The following is a 22893-nucleotide window of genomic DNA, read 5'->3' on the forward strand; positions in this document are numbered from 1 at the left end:
GAAAATTTCATGTACCAGACTTCCTAAATAAGGAAGCAAGACATGGTGCCTTACAACCCATGCATCCAGAGCGCTGCAGTGCGAAATTTATTTTTCCCGTGAGTTGACAATTTTTCTAGAGTCGAACCGAGGTCTTCAGTGTCAAAAACTGCCCGTGTTCGCAAGTATATTATAATTACCTATGACCATGGAAAATTTCATGTACCAGACTTCCTAAATAAGGAAGAAAGACATGGTGCCTTACAACCCATGCATCCAGAGCGCTGCAGTGCGAAATTTATTTTTCCCGTGAGTTGACAATTTTTCTAGAGTCGAACCGAGGTCTTCAGTGTCAAAAACTTCCCGTGTTCGCAAGTATATTATAATTATCTATGACCATGGAAAATTTCATGTACCAGACTTCCTAAATAAGGAAGAAAGACATGGTGCCTTACAACCCATGCATCCAGAGCGCTGCAGTGCGAAATTTATTTTTCCCGTGAGTTGACAATTTTTCTAGAGTCGAACCGAGGTCTTCAGTGTCAAAAACTGCCCGTGTTCGCAAGTATATTATAATTATCTATGACCATGGAAAATTTCATGTACCAGACTTCCTAAATAAGGAAGAAAGACATGGTGCCTTACAACCCATGCATCCAGAGCGCTGCAGTGCGAAATTTATTTTTCCCGTGAGTTGACAATTTTTCTAGAGTCGAACCGAGGTCTTCAGTGTCAAAAACTGCCCGTGTTCGCAAGTATATTATAATTATCTATGACCATGGAAAATTTCATGTACCAGACTTCCTAAATAAGGAAGAAAGACATGGTGCCTTACAACCCATGCATCCAGAGCGCTGCAGTGCGAAATTTATTTTTCCCGTGAGTTGACAATTTTTCTAGAGTCGAACCGAGGTCTTCAGTGTCAAAAACTGCCCGTGTTCGCAAGTATATTATAATCATCTATGACCATGGAAAATTTCATGTACCAGACTTCCTAAATAAGGAAGCAAGACATGGTGCCTTACAACTCATGCATCCAGAGCGCTGCAGTGCGAAATTTATTTTTCCCGTGAGTTGACAATTTTTCTAGAGTCGAACCGAGGTCTTCAGTGTCAAAAACTGCCCGTGTTCGCAAGTATATTATAATCATCTATGACCATGGAAAATTTCATGTACCAGACTTCCTAAATAAGGAAGAAAGACATGGTGCCTTACAACCCATGCATCCAGAGCGCTGCAGTGCGAAATTTATTTTTCCCGTGAGTTGACAATTTTTCTAGAGTCGAACCGAGGTCTTCAGTGTCAAAAACTGCCCGTGTTCGCAAGTATATTATAATCATCTATGACCATGGAAAATTTCATGTACCAGACTTCCTAAATAAGGAAGCAAGACATGGTGCCTTACAACTCATGCATCCAGAGCGCTGAAGTGCGAAATTTATTTTTCCCGTGATTTGACAATTTTTCTAGAGTCGAACCGTGGACCATAGACTCAAAATACAGACGTATCATAAATTTCCATTTTATTAACTATTTATAAAAAAAATTTCATGTCCCTGCATCGATTACGTTGTGAGATAACCGTGTTCCCTTTTACCTATGTCTCCCATTTAAATGCACGTAAAATTTGAATTCCCGCCGCGCTTGAGAATCAAGATGGCGGATTACATTGGTCAAGTGCGTGACACGACCTGGCTTTTACCGACCTTGGTTACGCGCTCTCTTGAACGAGAGTCAGAGATAAACTGTGCGCAATGTCGGCATATAAATGGTGTTTTGTATCAGAGTGTACAAATACAAGCAGCAGGAACCCTAGCAAAGTGTTTTTCGCGGTTCCGAAGGAAGAGAAACGGAGGAAGAAATGGTTTAGAGCTGCAAGAAGGGACTTCAATGTCTCTCTGAAATCAACCCTTTATTGCTGCGAGGACCATTTTAAGGTATTTTAATATTTATTACTGACGCTTGTTGAATAGATGCTAATGTATGTATATGACACGTAAATTATTCATGATGAAGAGCCTTTAACATCTGCTGAATGAATCCATTAATCGTACAAAATAGCCAACGTAATGAAATGAAAAATAGATGCTTCCAAAAAACTGCAATTCAAAGGATGTAAATTGTTGACGAAGAAAACCTTGGAAGAAGTATCTAGTAGATCAGAAGTAAACAGTTTGAGCTATGATTTTGGTATGTACAGTTAAAAATATATACCTAATGCTTTTGTTCATAGATGGAGGACGACATGAACTACGGGCAAGTGACGTCACCAACCGTATCTTCTCCCGCTGATTTCCTTGGCATTTTAGCAATTTTATTATTCATTTAATAATATATTTCTCCATTTTACTGCATTAAAACCTATGTTTTCTTGATCTACTTCCTTTCCTCTATACGATGAAGAAATATTTAAGCGCAAAAAAATTTATGCAAACACCCCATTGCAGCTGCATGTTGTTTTTAATCTCAAGTATGAGAAGATCGGTTGCCTGTTATAACATTGTGCCCCCCCCAGGAAAAAATCCTGGATCCGCCCCTGAATAAAAATATCATATAAATTTCGAAAACCTTTTCCCTTCATATCCATTACGGGATGTCTTGCACATCACCTTTGAGATCTTGTTCCGCGTTTAATCTATTTTTTGTATTATACATTACATACATATTTCCTGTGCGCATACATCAATCGTCCTGACGCGGCAGTCTCAATACGAAGCACTCGATTGTTATTTTGCTTCATTATGCTTCCAACACACAATACCAGAAAATATTCTGGTTGACTAAGGTTTAAAAATCAATACACATTGATTGATTCACTAAAAAATCCATGCACATGTACGACATGTACTAAGCCCATCTATAAACCGGGGAGAAAAAGATAAAGTTGAGGAGGCAGCGATATGAGATCTTAGGAAAATGACGAAGTGATACATTTCTTTGCTATATCTTTCGAGTTTTTGAACCAACCGTCGAGTTGTTGGTCAAATTATCGGCTTCTGTAAATGTATACCAACTGCCAGTGGTTCTGCTATGCTCGGTAATACGGGCAGCCCCGCAAGGGCGCTCTGTTCCCCCATATGTATCCGCCACTGTCGGAAAGTCGACGGAAATAAGTGTTAGTGAATAAGGGCAGAGGTGATTGGGGGCCCTTGGCTAGGCCTTATGGTGGGGCCCTCCTTACCGAGGGATTCGCGGGTCCTCTCCCAGAAAATTTTACGAAATCGCATGCCCGGAAATAGATTTTGACGCTATTCTGGCTCTAGAAAACTACATGAAAGTTAAGCACTAAAAATAGCAATTTCATAAGAAAAATACAATGAAAAGTGAGAATTTCACAGCTTATAAAGTATTAAAATGCATTATGTTTCTACTATATATTTGGTGAATTTTTTCCATTAAATTGCCCCGAAATCTAAAAATAAACATTAAAATAACCTTTCCGAATAACCCGTCCAAAAAAGCATCAGGTTTTCTTTTACCTTCTCACACATTCATGTTTTTTATTTATCTATAATATTTTTACACTTTATGTCGTAAATAAAGCAACCAATGAAAATGTATCGTTTTATAATTGCAAAAAAACTTTGTTTCACGTAATATGAGTCTTTTTAATAACATCTTTCATATACGCTTCAAGATAGACGCGAGCGCTCTCCCGGCCCTCAAACAATAAGCTCGGGGCCCTCGGCCATCGCGGACCAGCCGACCTGGCCAGACCGCCCCTGGGAATAAGAATGATCTATTCTTTATTCCACTCCAGATTTTTTAATGGAATACCGATGCACTGCACTGCAGCGAATTACGTGAACTAGGAAAAAAGGAATTTATTCAGTGAAAAGCAGAAAGTCGTTTCGAATTTGATGCTGCTGCTGATGCAAGGCGGAAAGACTAAATTTATCCCCAATATTCAAGAGAAAAGTTTTTCGGAGGCAAAGGTTTCTGCGAATTTTAAATTCTTGATCATTGCATAGATAATTCAAGAACTGATTAGGCACAATTAATTCACATCTGGATGCAATTTATCGCTTTAATATAAGATTACTTTACAAATTCATAATCAAGATAGTGTAGAGTTTACGCAAATAGTGGGTTTATATGCAGGATTATACCCAATATTCATGAATATGTATATACATATTTTGGACATCATTAATATTAATTTAAATCAAGGTATCTCCATGGTATCATTTCACTCGAAAAAAAAACACAGTCAATATGAACATTTCTTTACCTGGGACAATTTTGTGAAGGTCATTTTTGGGCAGCTGTTGCTCGAAACATTTTCTCACAGAAATTTTTTAAAGAAGTAAATAGCGTAAAAATCCCTGTTTGGGTACGTTAAAAATCCATAGCCCCTCTAATCAGCCATACACTTTTTCGCTTCTTATACTCCCCCATCATGGTCCTTAGAATATTTTCTTTGTTAGAAAAAAATTTTTCCTCGAACGAAAGCGTAAGGGAATAGTGTCATGCGCATTCCAGGTTGTTCATGTAATGGATTAATTAATAGAAATAAGAAGGAATTTGAGATTTTAATGCTACGGAATCACTTATAATATGAAATACATGCATGAACACCTTAATTCAACAAACGCTTGTCCCTAAGGGTCTCATATTTCGTCAAAAATTTATGCATGGGTAAAAAGCTGAATTTTAATATCCCCGGATCATTTCGCGAACAAATAGTGCCCTTTCTGCGAATTTTAGCCTGTTCGCATTTTTTCAGAAAACCCTGCATTGAATCATATAATTACTTCTATTTCACCACCAAATTATCGTATAGCCATCAATTATGGCTCCCTTTAAAGCTAGACTTGACGTAGTACACCGAATATTGAAAATATTCATTAAATGCCATTTCGTACTATTTTTATAATTAAATGCTTAAAAATGCTAATTAAATTTTCTGATTAAATTTTCAAGATTGGCCCAAACTACGAGTTCATAATGCAGACAAATCTGCCGTGCTATTAAAAAAATTAGTGGCATTTCATAAATGGATTTTTAGAAAATTTAAAACAATTTCTCCCGCGCGGCGTCCCCGTTTTTACAAGAATTTTTAGAATTTCTTTTTGAATTAAAAGGTTTATTTACATACTGCAGTTTTACATGTAAATATTTACATAAAGAGGTAGTTTTATAGATATATACAGTTAGGTCCCCGTAATAGGAAAACATTTCCTCTTCAGGGCATGATTTTCAGTGTCTCCTACCAGGGAAAAAGCGAATCTCCGGCGCCGATTCTATGGTTACTAGGATCGCATAGTGAAAGAATCTATTCAAATCCATCCACGCGGTAACATGGCTATATACATCAAACACAGAGGCTATAACATAAACAGAATATGGGACCACCTCCGGAGAGTTCTACGAGACTGGCAGCCAATCAGGAGACACTGAGAAAGCAACCGCAACCGCTCTTACCCGCGGTAAATTGCGTGCAAATCCATCATATATGTGAAAACTGAGTGACAAGGATTCCTGGATACCTCATGATGATGGGCGAGTCGCTCAGCGAAACGTTAATTTTAAGGAAAGAAAATAAGGAAAATCTTACCTAGCGTAAAACTTCATAAATCTTGAAATAGGATCGAAGTTTTTCCCGGCGAACAAGTTGAAGGAATTCTTCCCGGGTTTTTCACCGGTTGAGGCTTTCCATGGCCGACGTTTCGAGGCTCGACTCGAGCATGAGCTGCCCTGATGACGATGCTCGAGTCGAGCCTCGAAACGTCGGCCATGGAAAGCCTCAACCGGTGGAAAACCCGAGAAGAATTCCTTCATAAATCTTCATTGGCATTGTCCGCCGCGGAAAACCGGACATGACAAATAAAAAGGCATAGCATCAAGAATAATATTTTTTAATGTAGACATATACATACCGACCTGGAATTGAAGGTTTAGGTTTTGCAGTTAAGTCATGCATCGATTCCATTAAATAAGGCCAAAAGCCATCAATTACTACCTTGTTCCAGGACCACTGATCCGGATAGGCGTGGCTGATGAGTATCGGTGATAGCCATATTTTTTGAGGAATCTCAAATATTCATGGCCATAATCTACTCTTTGTAACATATTTTAATTTAAATTAATTTCAAACTCCAGGGAAACTTATGAAAAGGTAATGCTTAAATAAATGAATGTAAGATAAAGTGGTGTAATAGATCCTCATTTGAGGGGAGGGCCTCTTAAGCCGCCTCCCTTGAATTCATTCCAAGATAATTTATATTTGCATTTATACGAATAATCATATACATGAAGGAGTACCAATGCATGCCCAGTTCTGTCCTCCTTCATTTAAGTATTTCAGCCGGCGGTACATTATTTTTTCCTTAAGTATCCCCATTTCGGGCTGGTCCTTCCCATTGTGTACAACCCTGATAAGATAAATAGGAATTGAAGAAGAATTTGTTAGTATATACACAGGGCCGGTTCTAGACATTTTTTTAGTGTAAGCGATCAGCATTTCCTCAAAAATAATCTGAGAGGTGGTAGGGATTCTCTCTGGACATATTTTAAAATAAATATAAACACTTCAAGATCGAGGCTTAAAAATCAGCGTGAACTTATAACGTGCTTGCTCTTATATATTGAAAGGGATATTTTTAGAGCTTAAAAACCAATTATATATATATTAGACTGTGCACTTAAGCGCCCTACGCGGCCATTTACTTTGCTTACCGCTTTAACCGGCCCTATATATTTACCAACTTGGAATTGTAGAGTTAAGTTATTCAGTTACATCATGAATTGATTCCATAATGTTACGCTTGAATCCGTCTATTAAAATCTTTCCTGATGAGCAGTGTAACTACTCAATTAAATATATCTATCTTTTAAACCATAAAAATTTATTATTTTTAATTTTATATTTAATATTTATTAGTTTATATTACCATGAAAATGTTTTTTTGGTCATCCAGACTTTTCGACAATTATTTAAATACTCTGTATTTTTACGTACATTTTATAATTATATTTGGACGGAAATGTGCGATTATGATGTCTAAAACAATTAATCTTTGAGATTAATTAAACGAGAGCTTTGAGCGATTATCAACCACACGATTGCAATACAGTATATTAAAATTAACGGGGTAGCAATACAGTATATTAAAATTTCCCTACTACCTTGGTGCGGTTTTCAACATGTTTTTAATGAAAACAGAATAACTTACAGTTCATGATTTTATATCTTTCTACTTTGTCGTCCCAGACTGTTTTGAACATAATTATCAGATTTATTTTGAAAAGCACCATTCTTTTATGACAACTCTGCATAACGACCGATTCTTCGATTCGTTAATCGATTCTTCCATAAAATTACGTCGGAAACCATCAATTAAACCCTTGTTGCGTGGTGGACGCTGAGTAAGGCGTGGATCGAGCACTATTTTATGTAAGAATCGATTATCGAATCGAAGAATGGGGCGACACATCATGTATTGGTGAAGAGTTCTCGGGATCGCCACCGGGTCAGGGACTCCATATCTTCCGACGTTTCGATGTCCGACTCGGTTATCGAAACGTCGGCAGATATGGAGTTCCTGACCCGGTGGCGAATCCGAGAACTCTTCACCAAGTCCATTCGCCGGAAAGCACGAAATCTTTCTTCACATCATGCATTGCTTTCGGGCGTTTTACAGGGTTAGTGCGAAAGAATTTTTTTGTTTTTAGCTCAAAAAGTTTTTGGACATGGTTTTAACGAAAACAGAATAACTTACAGTTCATGTTTTTTTATTTTTCGAATTTGTCCATTAAAAAGTTTGAACATGATTATCAGGCATTTTCAAAACCGTACCGTTCTTTTATGGTAACCCTATGTTACGTGCGATTCTTCTATTCGATTGGATAATCGGTTCCTCCATAAAATAACGCCTGAAACCATGAGTTAAACCCTTGTTGCGTGAGTGGTGGACGTGGGGATAGGCGTGGCAAAGGAATGTCGGCGAGGATGGATATTTTTTTCCCCGCACCGGGATGGGGGAAAAGGTGCGTAAGGAAGAAGAATATCCACGGGGGAGAGAAGAGTCTCTTAAAAGGTAGGAACTCGCCAACACGTATATAGAGGGGTGGGGGCACCGTGGAGTCTTAAGGGCAGGAGGGGAGGGGGAAGATGAATGGTAAGGGGGGAGTTTGGAGGGGAAGGGGTTCTCGAACAACCCGTGAAGGAAGGTGATGATGCTCTTGGAGGTAGGGGAGGAGGAGAAAGGGGGGGGGGGCGGGAATCAGTTAACCGCGGATCTTACCGTTGCCCGGCTAGTTTGGTTCAGTCGGCCAGTGTGTCTCTTTAGTGCCGCAGTGAATTTGGAAACGCAGCAGCGAACGACATGCCGTCGAGGAGATCACGGGCGGTGAGTGACTTGATTTTGTTTACCCGGATAATCCAATTTCACCGGGCCTCGAACCAAGATTTCCCGATTGTCGACCATGTACAATGATCCAGCAGTCTCCTACCTAGTGTACGAAGTCCAAAATTAATCTGTGTTAGACTTACTGAGGGGCATATTCAAAAAGTTTCCATGAAAACGATCCAAATTCGTTAGCTCCGTTTTATTTCATCGTATATTATACGTATTGGAATCTTCATACTCATTAGAATCCTCCACGGCAGACCAAGTCCAACATGAATCTGCGCTAGACTTACTACGGGGAACTTTCAGAACGTTCACATGAAAACGATCCAAATTCTTAAGCTCCGTTTTATTTAATCGTATATTTCACATATTGGAATCTCCATACTCATAAGAATCCGCCACAGCAGACAAAGTCCAAAATGAATCTGCGTCAGACTTACCCCGGGGACATTTCAGAACGTTCATAGGAAAACAATCCCAATTCTTAATATAATTAAGAGTAGCGGGTGTAACTTGGTGGAAATCCATAATCGTAGGAATAGAAGGATCAACAACTTTGCTATTTCCACAAGGTAATTTATTGAGACCGACCATGGTTTCGTTACAGCGTAACATTGTCAAGGAGAAGAATTACTGGTAAATTGACAAGAATACATAGCAGAAGGTTCAAACCTAGCTCCAAACCCAACCCCCACCCTAACCTCCCCTACTCTCCCCCTTACCAACAGCTCTCGGAAATTTCCCTACCCTACCTTCTGCTATATATACCTGTCAATTTACCTGCAATTCTTCACCTTGACAATGTTACGCTGTAACGAAACCATGGTCGGTCTCAATAAATTACCATGTGGAAATAGCAAAGTTACTATTCCTTCTACTCCCCCAATTCTTAATTTCCGTAAAATTTCACCGGAAATTCCGTATTGGAATCTTGCAATGAAGGTTTTTACGATTCTACATTGAAGGTACTGACCCATCACTCTCCTCTACGTCAACGGAAATCTATAATGAATCGACGTTAAGTTATGGGGCAGTTTTAAAAATGTCCCATGGGAAAAATCCTACTAACACTTTACAGTCCCATTTGGGAACAGATTTACAAAAATTCATGAAAATTATATCTCGTATCTGTGATTACATTTATAGCGTTTTTATGTAAAATAAAGTATAGAAGTATTTTTTAAAGTGAATCGCATGACTTGTGTGTACATTGGTTGTTAATGATGCCTTTTCAAAATTGGTTATTTTCATCACCTCTGTAGTGAGTACGCGTTTTATTCGATATTTTCCCCTACCCTCCCTCCAGTGACAAATGCTCATTTATTCAAAAGATCAGTATGTATTACGTTGTTAAACTTATTTTTTCGGTCAAGAGTACATTTATTTTTCTCTCAATATCAAAATTTTGTGGCATGTCCCCATTTGGGAACATGCTTGAAAACGCATTTAGAAATTTTCGCTCGGTTTTTCTTTCATAATATCTCTTAATCAGTTGTAAAATAAATATGATACGAAAAAATGATAAAAATCAGTTCCTAAGTTAGTTCGGTCTTTAAAAAGGCTAAAATAATAAATTCTGTCAACAAATCCCATTTACCGTTGCCCGGCTAGTTCGGCTTACTCGGCCAGTGGGTCTCTTTAGTGCCGCAGTGAATTTGGAAACGCAGCAGCAAACGACATGCCGTCGAAGAGATCACAGGCGGTGAATAACTTGATTTTGTTTACTCGGAATTGACCGGGATTCGAACCAAGATATCCCGATTGTGTACCGAGTATAATGACGCAACAGTCTCCTCCACAGCATACGAAGTTACAAATGAATCTCCGCCAGGCTTACTCTGTGTCAATTTCAACAATTTCCCATGAAAACAATCCCAATTCTTAAGTTCCGTGTTATTTCATCGAAAATTCCGCATTGAAATCTTTAAATATAGGATTTTCTTACAGTGGACTGAAGTCTTGCTCATAGATCTTCTCCATGACATTTGAAGTCTATAATGAATCATCATCATTCGGTAATGGGGTAGTTTTAAAACTTTAAAGCAACTGTTTTCCCACAAAATGCAAAAAATTCATTTTTGTGACCTTTGCCCTTCAATAAAATTTTTTGCACACACGGGATCGATAGGGCCTTTTGAGGATTTCAGAAGTGTGGTATCACTAACGTTCCTGTAAATTTTCAGCTTGTTGGGAATTTATATAAGGGCACCCCTATTTTTTGGGATAATTTGACCGGGCTATTACTTCTCTATCTCAGATCCTCGCGACAAAGTCTTAGAATTCGAAACAATTTCGTTCTTTTGAGACTAGTCCCAGAAAACTAAAGGTGGCGAAATTTTTCTTCTGTGAACACACTGTTGAGATAAATCTTCCAGACTCTAGTCGCGGAGACCTGTAGGGGGCTTATTGTTAGACTAATCTTCAATGGATACAGTTCTGAGATAAATATAGATCTTGGCCACCAGTGGACGCGTAGCTTAAGCCTGAATTACAAGATCATTACAGCTATTTATTAGTTTTTTAAATTATTTGCTTGAAAAAATATTATTTTCCTTAAAAACATTTGTGATTTTTGCTTCTATTGGGGGCTACTGTCCCCTCCTGCCCCTCGCTGCGTACGCCCATGAACACCTCATCCTCAACAAAACCCTGGGTCCACCTCATCCCTTCTTTTTTCTCTACAGCTAGCCCCATTAGGGGTCACTAACTAGTTGCCTCTAAGTCACTTGATCCTGGGCATCCCTTTCAATCAAACGCTTCTCCATAAAATCATTCTCGGTACAGTCTCTACATCTTCTCTTTGGTCTTCCCCTCGTTCTCTTCCCTTCTACTGAGAAATTGTTAATTTTGAACTTTGTTACCTACATGTTCCTCACTATTTCTTAAAACATGTCCAAGGCATGGCATCCGTCCCTCTCGCACCTTCGTTTAAATCTCAATGACTCCTACCATAGAGTAAGTATATACTTAATCTATGATCCTACACATCAATACAGTTATTATACCTCTGACCTGAAGTTAATAGTATCAAGTGATCTTCAGTCAGTCTAGGAAAATTTTCTGTCACCGCCGGGACTTGAACCCGAGCCCACGGGGTGGGAAGTCAACACTCTAGCCACCACACCAACCCTATCCCCATTCAATGTATGCCAAGCGTGGCATTACAATCGCTGTTAGCAGTCTTGCGTTTCGATTGGCTGTAGGACGGTGCCAGCGATGGTTTCAGAGACGGAAAAAGGGGCGCTGAGTGATGGAATAACGGAAAGACAACGAAGAAAATGATCGCGCGAAACTATAATTTTTTTCTGTCATCGCTAGAGCGGTCGCTGGAGCTGCCCTTCCTTAGGCCCCTATTAGCCGAGGCAACCAGACGCGCAACCGGTGGCGCGTCCGGTGGCGCGTCTGGTTGCTCGGGTTTATTCCGCCCAGGGGGGTTGTGTTTGAATCGCTCGTAATTATTCCGAGCACGTAACCAAGGAGTCACGTGGTACAATTACGAGCGATTCGGAATTTTGGTGTGTTTGAATCACTCGTAAAAATTTCACTCGTAAAAACCCTTCGTAATTATCTGACACGGTAGCTATCGGTCGAGATGATTACGAAGGATTGACTACGATGGATACCAAGTAAACAACATGGCGGACTTTATGATGTTAATGCACGCGCATGAGAATTTTGAAGACGAGGATTTAATTGCGGAGAGAGCACAGCGTAATTTCAGGAGAAGAGGAGACGCCTTTAAACTGAGTGAAAAGGAAATCAGAAGCCTTTTTCGCCTCAGTGAAGACTGAAGCAAACTCTGATTGATGCCATACATGTCCGAAGCTTCACGGACATCAGCTGTAAGTAATGTAAACAAAGTAAGTACACATGTTTCATGTATGAATATTTATTGTTTTTAATCATAGAAATTTTACACCGATTTCTGGTTGTGATCCAAAGTTAAATAAGATGTGAAACGCGAAGAAGTCTAACTTTATTACCGCTGTTCTAACTTGCAATATCTTAATAAATTGAGGATATTATTCTGCTAAGTTGGAGTGCAAAAGTTTAATAAATCATTAAAAAAGATCATGTTTCATGTAAAGAAGGAGAATGAGGAACTCCGAAAAGCGATGTGCTGGCATCATGACATTAATTTTAAATTGGTGTATTTGAATTTGCCCCCAAAACAAATACTGCCGTACGCAAAGCGCGTACAATGTAAATACGTTCACTTGTTGTTTTCTCTACATTTTCATTTCTGCAGAGAGGGATATGTGGTGGAGAGTCAACTTCTGGTTGTTGAGAAGCAAATTGTGCCTTGCTGGAATGATTATTTACTCAAACTCGATAAGTGCAATTGAATTGTTTTACCGTTCATCCTGAATAATTCGTTTAAAAGTGTTTTAACAGTGCTAATGTCCTTCCGACCGTATTTCGCTATTTTAGGATAAGTTTATTTATTGTTCTTCAAATTTAGCTTTGATCTTTCGTATTAGAACGGTAGTTTTGCGAAAAATATCCTCGGTCATTAGTTTCTTTTGACGGGACGTTGATTACTATAGTTTTATTGTGTTACTAATTCCGAGTATTGGTATCTCGTATTTAATTGTGTAATATGGGCCTCATTACATATTAGCTTATCTCTAACTTAAAATAGCCGAATATATAACCATGAAAATACATTAAGGTTGTTCCTCACTTGCGCATGTTACCGTGTGTGTCGACAAATGTTCAACTTTGCCTCAAGATAAACACTCATTTCATTACAGGTATTGGCTACTCTTACATCCCATGCTGTTGGACAATAAGTGCCATACATAGCTTATGATGCATATATGAACATGGAGAGAAGCTTTTTGTACCGGAGTGTGGAAGAGGTGACAAAAACTATAAATGACTATCTCTTTAACGATGGGTGACCGTGGACCATAGCCAAAATTCAATATCTTAGCGCTGGCGTAGGTATATACTAACTTGGTTTAAAAATTTATGAACATCCGTGAATAGTGAACGCAGTAGACTGAATGCTATATTTCTTAGGCAATTATGTACGCGTCATGCATTAAGTGGTTGGTTTTTACTGGTTATATGTGATGTATGTATTCCCTATGAAAATCAGAATAATAGATGGAACTCACATTGCCATGGTGGCATCTCCAAAAAAATCATGTAGTGTTAAAGGAAAGGGTTTATTTAAATTATAACATATATCATTTGATTAATATGCAAGTGGTGAGTTCATGTGATAAAATAATATTTTATTTTGAAGCAACTAGGGTCAATTACTTTTTAGAAATTTACATTGTAACCCATTACCTGCTGAATGATATTTTAGTGTCAATGAGTAGCCTAATGAGCTTCTTACATTGACTTACATAACTGGTTTTCCAAAATAGAATATAATTATTATATATCCATGATTATACTAATTGAAACCATGCATATCTGCCATGTTCTATAGCAATATATCCCCAAAGCAATAGATCCTCAAATAGCAATGAATAGCCTTAGGAATGGGAGGCATGTTAGAATAAGATTATTTTGACTTATCTTACTTTGCTTTGATTTTAATGGCTTTTGTTCAATTTTTTAATCTGAAGGTTTTGATATGTTGCTTTTCTGTTACTGTTGTATTTTTAATTTTTCAGACTAACTCAACCAGATTCTCCCAGGTTCAAATTTGGGTGAGGCTTCTGGACAACCCCTTCTAAATCGTAATATTTAAAATACCAATCCAAAGGATGCTGTTCAGTGGTTGTTTGGTAGACGAATTATTTCAATGGAAATATTCTGGTGTGCATTTTCCTCAGAATACCAATCTATGCATAAATAATAATTCTTAGATCTACTAAGAAGTCTACCATCTGTAAAGGCCTGGTTACATGATACATTAACATGCACAAGTTAATGCTTAAATGATTGAATGTGTGAATGAACATGAAAATGCACTGTATAACCACCAAACTTGTGTAAATGCAGGAACAGAAAATAGAACATGTTCTAATGTAGTTCATGCATTTGTATATGTTCTGTTCAGGTCCACCAATATCATTCATGATTTCACGCATTAACTATGTGTTTATGTACCATGTAACCAGGCCTTCAGATTGCAGGATAAACTGCTTGACTCCTTGGTGACTTTTTTACCACAACAAGCTTGGTATGTATCGTACCTTGTTTCACTTAATCCATCTTCCAATCTTTCAAAATCTGAAACTAATCCAAACAGTTAAATCAATTTTTAGGGGTTTCCAGCAAGCAGTGGTGTTCAATGCCAACAGTTTTGATGTCCAAGCCACTTTTTCTCTTCAAATGTGCTGAAACATATTTTTTTTGCCCTCTTCATACTGAGCCTCCCAAGGCACACCCACTGTACAATAAGCAGGAGTCTGAATGACAGTCTTTCATGTGTGGTCTAGGTTTATTCTTACTGTAGTTAATATTAGTGGGTGAAACTCGGTGGTAATGCTTTAAATAAAAATTTTCCTAATTCCACATGGTGATTTATTGTGTGTGACCATGGTTTCGTTACAGTGTAACATGTTCAAGGTGAGACCGTTAAAATGGTAAGCTATAATGTGACCATGGTAGACAAAATTAATCACCATGTGGTAAAAGCAATGTTTTTACTCCTTCAACTGCTACTTTTTCTTACTTTTCCTCAGCTTATACCATTTCGGTTTCATTTTCTATTTGGTTTCCCTGCTTAGGTGTAGGTACCTATGTTCACAATGGTATGCAACGGAGATTAATTTCTGCCAATGGGAATGGAATTACTCATAAATTGGATGATTGCTTGCATTATTTGTCTTTTATGAAAGTGATTGATGAGGATCATAGGATTTCCATCCATAATGGTTGTTAATACTCAATATTCAATAATAAATCCATTATGGCATACAAAATTTTATGTTTCTATGATATTCTGTACTTTCTCAACTTCACGTTAATGTGATCCATGAATGTGATGTATACCAACTCCTTATATAACGTTATTTCTATTGCAGTACATCAACGATACTATGTGTTGTACTTTTCTTTGAAAATAAAGACTATTCAATGCCAAGATGCATGTTACTGATGTTATTTTTTATATAACCTTGACCTTGTATAAGATAAATTTAAGTGTTCACCTATAATAGTGACAAACCTAATGGATTAGAATAGCATTAACTTTATAACAGCATCTTTTAGAAACCAAGATGAGTCTTAGATTGAACCAATAGGATTTAGTGATAGGCTAATTAGAATTTTTTTAATAGGAGAGTAAATTTTTTGTTACAATTATATTGTGTTTCTTCCCCTATTTAATTACAAGGAATTGGGCATGAAGTATATATGTATTGCGTTGAGGATATTCTTGCAGGTCTTATTGGATACTAAATCCCCTATGTAGTTCAAATTCTATTCTATCTTTTTCACATCTTAAACCTCCCTCCATTCCTATTCATCTTCTAATTTTCTTTTCATTACTGGAAGTTTTTTCACCTTGAACTTTGAAAAAATGGGCATTTCTCTCATTGCTCCTATCTTCCAGCATTAATTTTTGTCCTTGGCATAATTAAAGTTGATTAAAATGTGCAGAGGGATAGAATTAACATGTATGAGTGTCAGGTTATGGAAAGTTGATTCAGCACAGTAGTAGTAATTCTTATGGTACAGAATAACTTTCAATGAAAAGCAATAGGCTGGAAAGTTCACACAAACACTAAATTAGAGCTCAGAGCTAATTTCAGGCTAAAATCTAAAATCCCAAGAGGAAATGGCCACTTAAGTTGGGCCATTTTGCTGCACATATTATGTAGTAGCACATACAGGCTGTATAAGCTTTTCCTCTGGAGATATTATGCAAGACTTGCTTTAGAGTCGCCCGCCTCGTCTTGAGAATTGAAACAATGGTGCTTGGTGTGGTAGTTTGATTTGAGGAGGAAGTGAGTGAGCTTGGGTGGGGATTAGAAATTGAGACTGTCTGAATAATTATGGAAAGTGGATTGAAGTGGAAATAAGTGTTGAAACACTCTTAGTAGATGTGGAAGGAGATTTTGAGGTTGATGGGGTCGGGTCAAAGGAAGAAAGATCACTTGAGTCTACAGATTCGCTATTTTTTTCTTTATCTACCTGGCTTTCTGATGAATTCTGTTGCTGAAATAACCAATGATTCTATTTTGTGACATACTCAACTTAGCTGCACTTGGGGTCTGTTACGCTAATGTTAGTATTACCTCAATATCGAAAATGATTAGTATTTCCTGCAAGTCGACTTCTTCATGCCCGAAGAAGGCGGCATCGGCGAAGATCTTCATGCCCGTGTATCGCATTCTTCCCTATCAGTGCTATCATACGTTTTTTAATATGACTAAGCTCACTTAATTTAAGGGCTCCACTCCCAGTCTGGGTGCCTTCACGATTGTAACGCGCTACTTTGGAGGCAGATTTCAAATCATGCCAACGCTGAGGGAAAATTCATTAATCACAACAAATGTTATGAGATTCTTAAATGGCAATTTATGGAAACAGTTTCTCAGCAACATATATACGATGCTACATATTTTTCTATTTTTGAGTAAGTAGTTATTTTTACGTTTCATTTAAGCCAATCACTCTGTAAAAAATAATTACTATATAAGAAAACGATCATTTACCGAAAAATATGGATCAGATATGGAAGAATAAGAGGCTAATGTAACGTAAATATAAATAACTAATACGCTTAATGGTTTATTAATAATGAATTAATCATTAATGTCGCAATACGTTTCATTTTATATAGTGTACCTTCAGAATGAATTGCCGAAGCATATATTTCTGCTCAGCGATAACTTCATATTTACGCCTTTGTTTACTTAAATTTACACCGCGCTACTGACGAATTCTTAAACAAATGAAGGAAATTACAACGTTGCCACAACCACCACTCGTGATCCATCTCATTACGAAGGCTCCAATACGACTTCGAGACGAAAAGTTTCAAACACACCAATTACCCTTCGTGTTGGTGAGCACTCGTAATGGACCGCTCGTGATGGTGAGTGAGTGGAATTATTACGAGCGATTCAAACACAACCCCCCAGGGGGGTGTTTCAGAGTCTCGTAGGATTGGCGGCGTCGGAAACGGATTCATTCCGAGTCGATCGGGAACCTATCCTACGCTCGTCTTCCGTGCGTTTCACACATACTATCGGAAAGCGTTCCGCTTTTGGTATGACGTCAACAGTCATCCTCCTCCGGGAAACGAGAAAACGTCATAATTTTCAAGAGACAAGTGAGCAGCGAAAATAACCTCCCGCAAGATTTGATACTTCACAAGGGAGGCGAAAGGTATGTACGGGCATAAATAAGTGCTAATTGATACAGTGTCACATAATTGACGCTGTTGCCGGGTAAAATTATTTTAGAATTGTTCGTATGTACTTTTTTTTAACGTAATACCCTGTCGTTTTGAGCAAATTACGGGAATGAAGGAAAATTTTGAACGAGTTTGTTCTGTCATTCTCATGAGAGCATAGTTGATTGTTCTTGAGAATTAAACTACAGGCAGTCACGAAATCCATAATTTTTTCCAACAACATATGGTTTACTTACTCAATTGTTTAACCAAATTGTCATATTTTCATTCAGTATCTCAATTAAATATGAATATTGATCATCATAAATGATGTTATGGCCTTCATGATATGCTGTAAACGTCTTACAAATTTTCCGTGAAAGTGGAGGTACGCTGGAAGAAAATACAGCGATTACATTAGGTTGAATAGTGTCCATTAATAGTAATGGTTCGAGTTATGTACGATAAAATAACGCAAAATAATTTTGTTATCTGTTTTGCACGTTCTCGGTTATTTCTATAACACCATTTTATTTGGTACGAAAATGACAAATTGTTGCTATTGATGCACCTTGAAATACATATTCTAAATTATATTTCAGTGAGCGAAAATTCCACAAAGAAAAAAAATATTTGCTGCACAATGGAATCGAACCTATAACCTTAACCTCGCGGATTGCTGCCTTAACCCGCTGCGCCACCGTCAATTGTTATATGAAGTAGAAATTTGTAAGCTATAAACAGCTATAAATAAAAGGATGGTATGAGGGAGCTACGGTATAGTTGTTATCACGAATATTACAATAGTAATGGAGTCCCCTTGGTTGTTATCGTGGCTATTCCCGTTATGCTTGAACTAATATTTCATATTAAAATGAATATTTAGAATGTACATGGAATGTACTGAAACCATGTACCATGGAATCAACTGAATAAGGTGCATATCCACGTCTAATTTCGATGTGACTACGATGCCAAGTCGCACACAGTCATTACAAACTATACAAATTGTTACACTTCCTAACCCACGGACACGTATTCAATGCATTATGCTACCTGCATATTTGTAAGTCATTACGCCATGCATTCCAACTTGTTTCACGTTCTTTTTGCCAAATTACTCGTCCAAATAACAACGCAAACGAACTTGTACCGTCAGTGATTCAGTCTGCCTATTTATCGCCTAATTTACACGAGAATTAAAGTCACTAGCACTTATATTACTCTATCAGAATATCCACATATATCAGCACTCATGAAATAAAGTGGTATGATTTTATTATAGCCAAATACTTAATAAAAAACAGCAATATAACATATCTCCACTCGCCACCGGAATGAGTTTCCGGGACCTCTAGCCCACTCGACTTCTATCCGATAGGAAAGCCGGCCTTGAGTCGATAGGAAGCCGCTCTGAAACGCACGGATTGCCTGGCCGATAGTAAGTGACGCAGAATCCGCGTCAAGTCTCCCGATCCGCTCGGAAAGGGAGACTCTGAAACACCCCCCAGGACACCGGTGGCGCCACCAACATCGGTTTTAAATTTTACCCTGCGCACAGCAGTAGTTGGAATAATAATATTTCACATCAATCTTGGCAGTTTTTAAAACTTAATTCTACTTTCATAAACAGTCTTCAAATAAACATCAGGAGTGTAAATTCATGAACATTGTTCAATTAAAGTAATCTCATTGATTAACACAATAAAATATTCTAGTAATCACTGAAATTTTTAAATAAAATATTTGTTTCATTACACGTGAGAATGAAATTCCTGAATCTTTCAAACTTTACATTTAACAACGGTTTCGTTAGAATGTCGGCTACTTGATTTTCTGGGAGACAAAACTGTAAATCAAATAATCCTTCCGAATACTCCCAAATTATAAATCTGTACCTCACCTTAATGTGTTTTGTTCTCCTACTCATATGATCATATTGTATCATTTTTATTGTACTCTGATTGTCTATATCTAAATTTACTAATACTGGTTTGCCAGTCAACTCCCCAATTAAAGCCTTAGCATTTTTTTTCTTGACAACACTCAGATGCTGCAATAAATTCTGCTTCATTTGAGGATAGTGCCACAACGCTTAGTTTGTATGAGCACCACAGGATTGGCACACCACCGAACAAAATTACATATCCTGTTGTACTTTTTCTTTTAGACAGATCTCCTGCAAAGTCTGAGTCACTATGCATATCCTTGCAGCTTTATTTGCTCTTCCATTTCTGTTGTGCGGAAATGCATTCCCAACCCTTGTGTTCCTTGTAGATATCTCATCTACATCTCTTCAAATTCTCTTTAACTTCTTTGAGAGGTTTTCATGAATCTACTCTCAAAATTAACCGAAAATGCAAGGTCTGGTCTAGTTTTACATAATATATCGTATCATCTATAAATGATACGAAATGCCTCTTACTATTGCGAGTCTCTGTCTCAAATGGATCGCAAACATCAGTGTGAATTATTTGCAAAATTCTATTTGCTCTCATTCTTTCAGTTTTAAATGGGAATCTGGTTCGTTAAGCATTCACGCAAACAGAACTAAACTTACTGCCATTTGTCCTTGAAATTTATTAAGGTACACCACGACATAGTGATGAAAATTTTTTAAGGTTAAAATTTAAATGACCCATTTCTCTGAGCCATTCCATATCCAAATTAACTGCCTGAGTTAACATGGCTTCGGTTTCGTTTAAGTCAACTACAAACTATCCATTTGAACCTTTCTTCCCTTCTATTACAATATTTTGTTTTGGTATTTGCATTTCAACTACTAATATTTTAATGCTATCTTTTGTAAATAATACATTTCCATTATTTTCTGTGATTTCAGAAACTGACATTAAATTTTTAGATAATAGGTACACATACCCCTCTTTTAGTTTACATTTATTCATTTCTAGACTTCCTACTCCATTGAATAACATGCTCCCATCTTTCTTAGCAACCTTAAACTTATCATTACATGGACGCAAATTTTCTACTATTTCAGTGGAATTAACCATATGTTTTGTCGCTCCGCTATCCATTACAAATTCAAATGTATTCTTGCTACTAAGATAAGACGCAGATTAAGCTAAAAATGCTACTTAATTTTCTCTTGGCTTTCTGTTCCTATATATTATACCCTTTTTCATTTGACGATCCCTTATTTCCAAAAAAAAATGAACAATGTTTTTCATCATGATTCGTTTTCTTTCACATTTTACAACATTTTTCTCGTAAAAAGCAGTCCTTTTCTGAACGATTAGTTCGTTTAAATATTGAACACCCCCTTTTTGGACATCTAGCTTTGATATGACCCTTTTGGATACATGGAAAACACACTATATCATTTTTATAATTCATTTTACCGTGTCGATAATCTGCCTGGAGCGTCGTGGTCCGGGCAGTATGATGCGCGCGCATGCAATATTCAGTCACCGGTTGCGCGTCTGGTTGCCTCGGCTAATAGGCTACGTATACTCCAATGCCCCGGGACGATTCTGAGCAACCCAAAGTGGAAGGCGCGGTTGCGGGGCTCAGGCGACTGGTTTCGGTGGAAAGTCTGGTGGCGCGTCTGGTTGCCTCGGCTAATAGGACTCATTTGATTCTATGCCCCGCGACTGACCATTTCCACCGGACGCGCCACCGGTTGCGCGTCTGGTTGCCTCGGCTAATAGGGGCCTTAGGGATGCTATAAATGTTCGTGTGATTCAGGCTTTAAAAGTTTGGTGGACGGGGAGCATCGCGAAAACGGCATCCGCTGGAACAGAATTGCTGTGACGTCCGTTTATACGTAGCTTTCAACGGGACAGACCGTCTGGAGCCACCGCAACGATGAATGGAATGACGTCACGTAGGGAAAGAGCAAGTTTTTCGTAATGTGTTTGTAGTTTAACCCCAAGTGCCATGTTATTGTTTTTTTGTGTATGAAGTTTTAACTTGCAATGTAATATAAATGCTATGCTTTCCAGTGTCGCAGCTTGGGGGGGGGGGGGAGGGATTCTGGGGGATAAAACCCCCCCCCAGAGCTCAGAGAAATGTTTAAGTTTAATCCGTTTCACTTAATTAGATTAGTATTACTTATAGAATAGTCTTAGAAATAATCAAATATCCCTCCGAAAGCAGTAAAACTCTCCATTTTGAACAATTTACCTAAATTTTTTTTTATGGAGGAGGGCCCCCGCACCTCCCGCTTACCCCGGCTGGTATGCAATACTCCTTACACCCAAAGTATTAGTTGCGCCTAAACCCCCCCCTAGGCGTAATTCTTAGCTGCGCCCCTGATGCTTTCTATGTTGTCACTGTGTAGGATATATTGAACTTTCTGACAAGCCATATGGCTTAGAAGGACCAAGTTTGTATATGCTAATAAAGGCAATCTATGATTAAGTCATCCATTTTATAAAATGACAATATGACATAACTCAGAAATTTTGTATACATTGTAAAATTTTTAATTTTGCGACTATTATTTTGATTATATGTTAGTTACATGCTAAGCGGGGATTTTGCCGCATTTTTCGAATTTTTGAAATAGCGTATATGTCGCTGGTGGCACACTTAGGTATTCTATTTCTGTACTTTTTCCTCGACCAAGAACATTATCGTCCGCAATAGGGTGGTTTCCTATTATTTTTTTATTGCCTAAATCGAAAGATTATTACTCATGGAGTACGTATTTCACGCTTTTAGATTTTTAAATGACGATATCTATTTTTCGCGAATAAATGAAAAGTGAAAATTTTCCAGCGCGCGAAAACGCGACGGCTAAGTATGAATGCTGGGAAAAGCCCGTGTGACGTCATTCTGGTTCCCGCTTCCGCCATGTGAGGTGATCTTGGGGCTGGTTATTGTGCGCCGCTGCGATGCTGGCTGCTAGCAGGTAGCGCTTGGCTTAAATAAGGATTATTAATACCTTATTAAACGAAGGAAACTTTCCGACCTTAGGCAGTTTTAATAAGTGATTATTAAGAGATGTTTCCCAGAGATCTGTGCCTCATGAATGCATTGGTAATCTCAGACGATGTAAAACTCCTATCTACTCGAATAGCATCTAGGTTCCTGTAACGTCACGTGGAGTGGCATTGCATGGGTGCCAATCTGGCCAATTTCAACTGAGGTTTAAATTGACCATTTACATTCGTCTAAACTGGGATTTTCAAAACCAAATAATTTGATATTATGAATGCCCTAATGGTGGGCAACGAATCGCAATCAATGCCTTTCGTTTTCTTTGATGAAGGAAACTACCCTATT

At 38.0% G+C, this 22893-nt stretch overlaps 1 protein-coding gene and 1 long non-coding RNA gene across 2 annotated transcripts in view; both read left to right on the top strand.

The window, feature by feature from the left end:
• Nucleotides 1-8277: 8277 nt before the first annotated feature.
• LOC124169120 overlaps nucleotides 8278-22893 on the top strand; it is a 74731-nt gene continuing 60115 nt past the window's right edge. Inside the window, exon 1 of the mRNA XM_046547615.1 lies at nucleotides 8278-8330. Within this exon, the coding sequence (XP_046403571.1) occupies nucleotides 8307-8330 (24 nt within the window). The 5' untranslated portion in view covers nucleotides 8278-8306. The remainder of the gene's footprint in view (nucleotides 8331-22893) is intronic.
• Nucleotides 11819-15384, top strand: LOC124169121. Its single transcript, XR_006867033.1, has 2 exons — nucleotides 11819-13280; nucleotides 13967-15384. It is a non-coding gene; the product is annotated as an uncharacterized LOC124169121 (long non-coding RNA).

Source organism: Ischnura elegans, chromosome 12, assembly GCF_921293095.1.
Source record: "Ischnura elegans chromosome 12, ioIscEleg1.1, whole genome shotgun sequence".
NCBI lineage: Eukaryota > Metazoa > Arthropoda > Insecta > Odonata > Coenagrionidae > Ischnura > Ischnura elegans.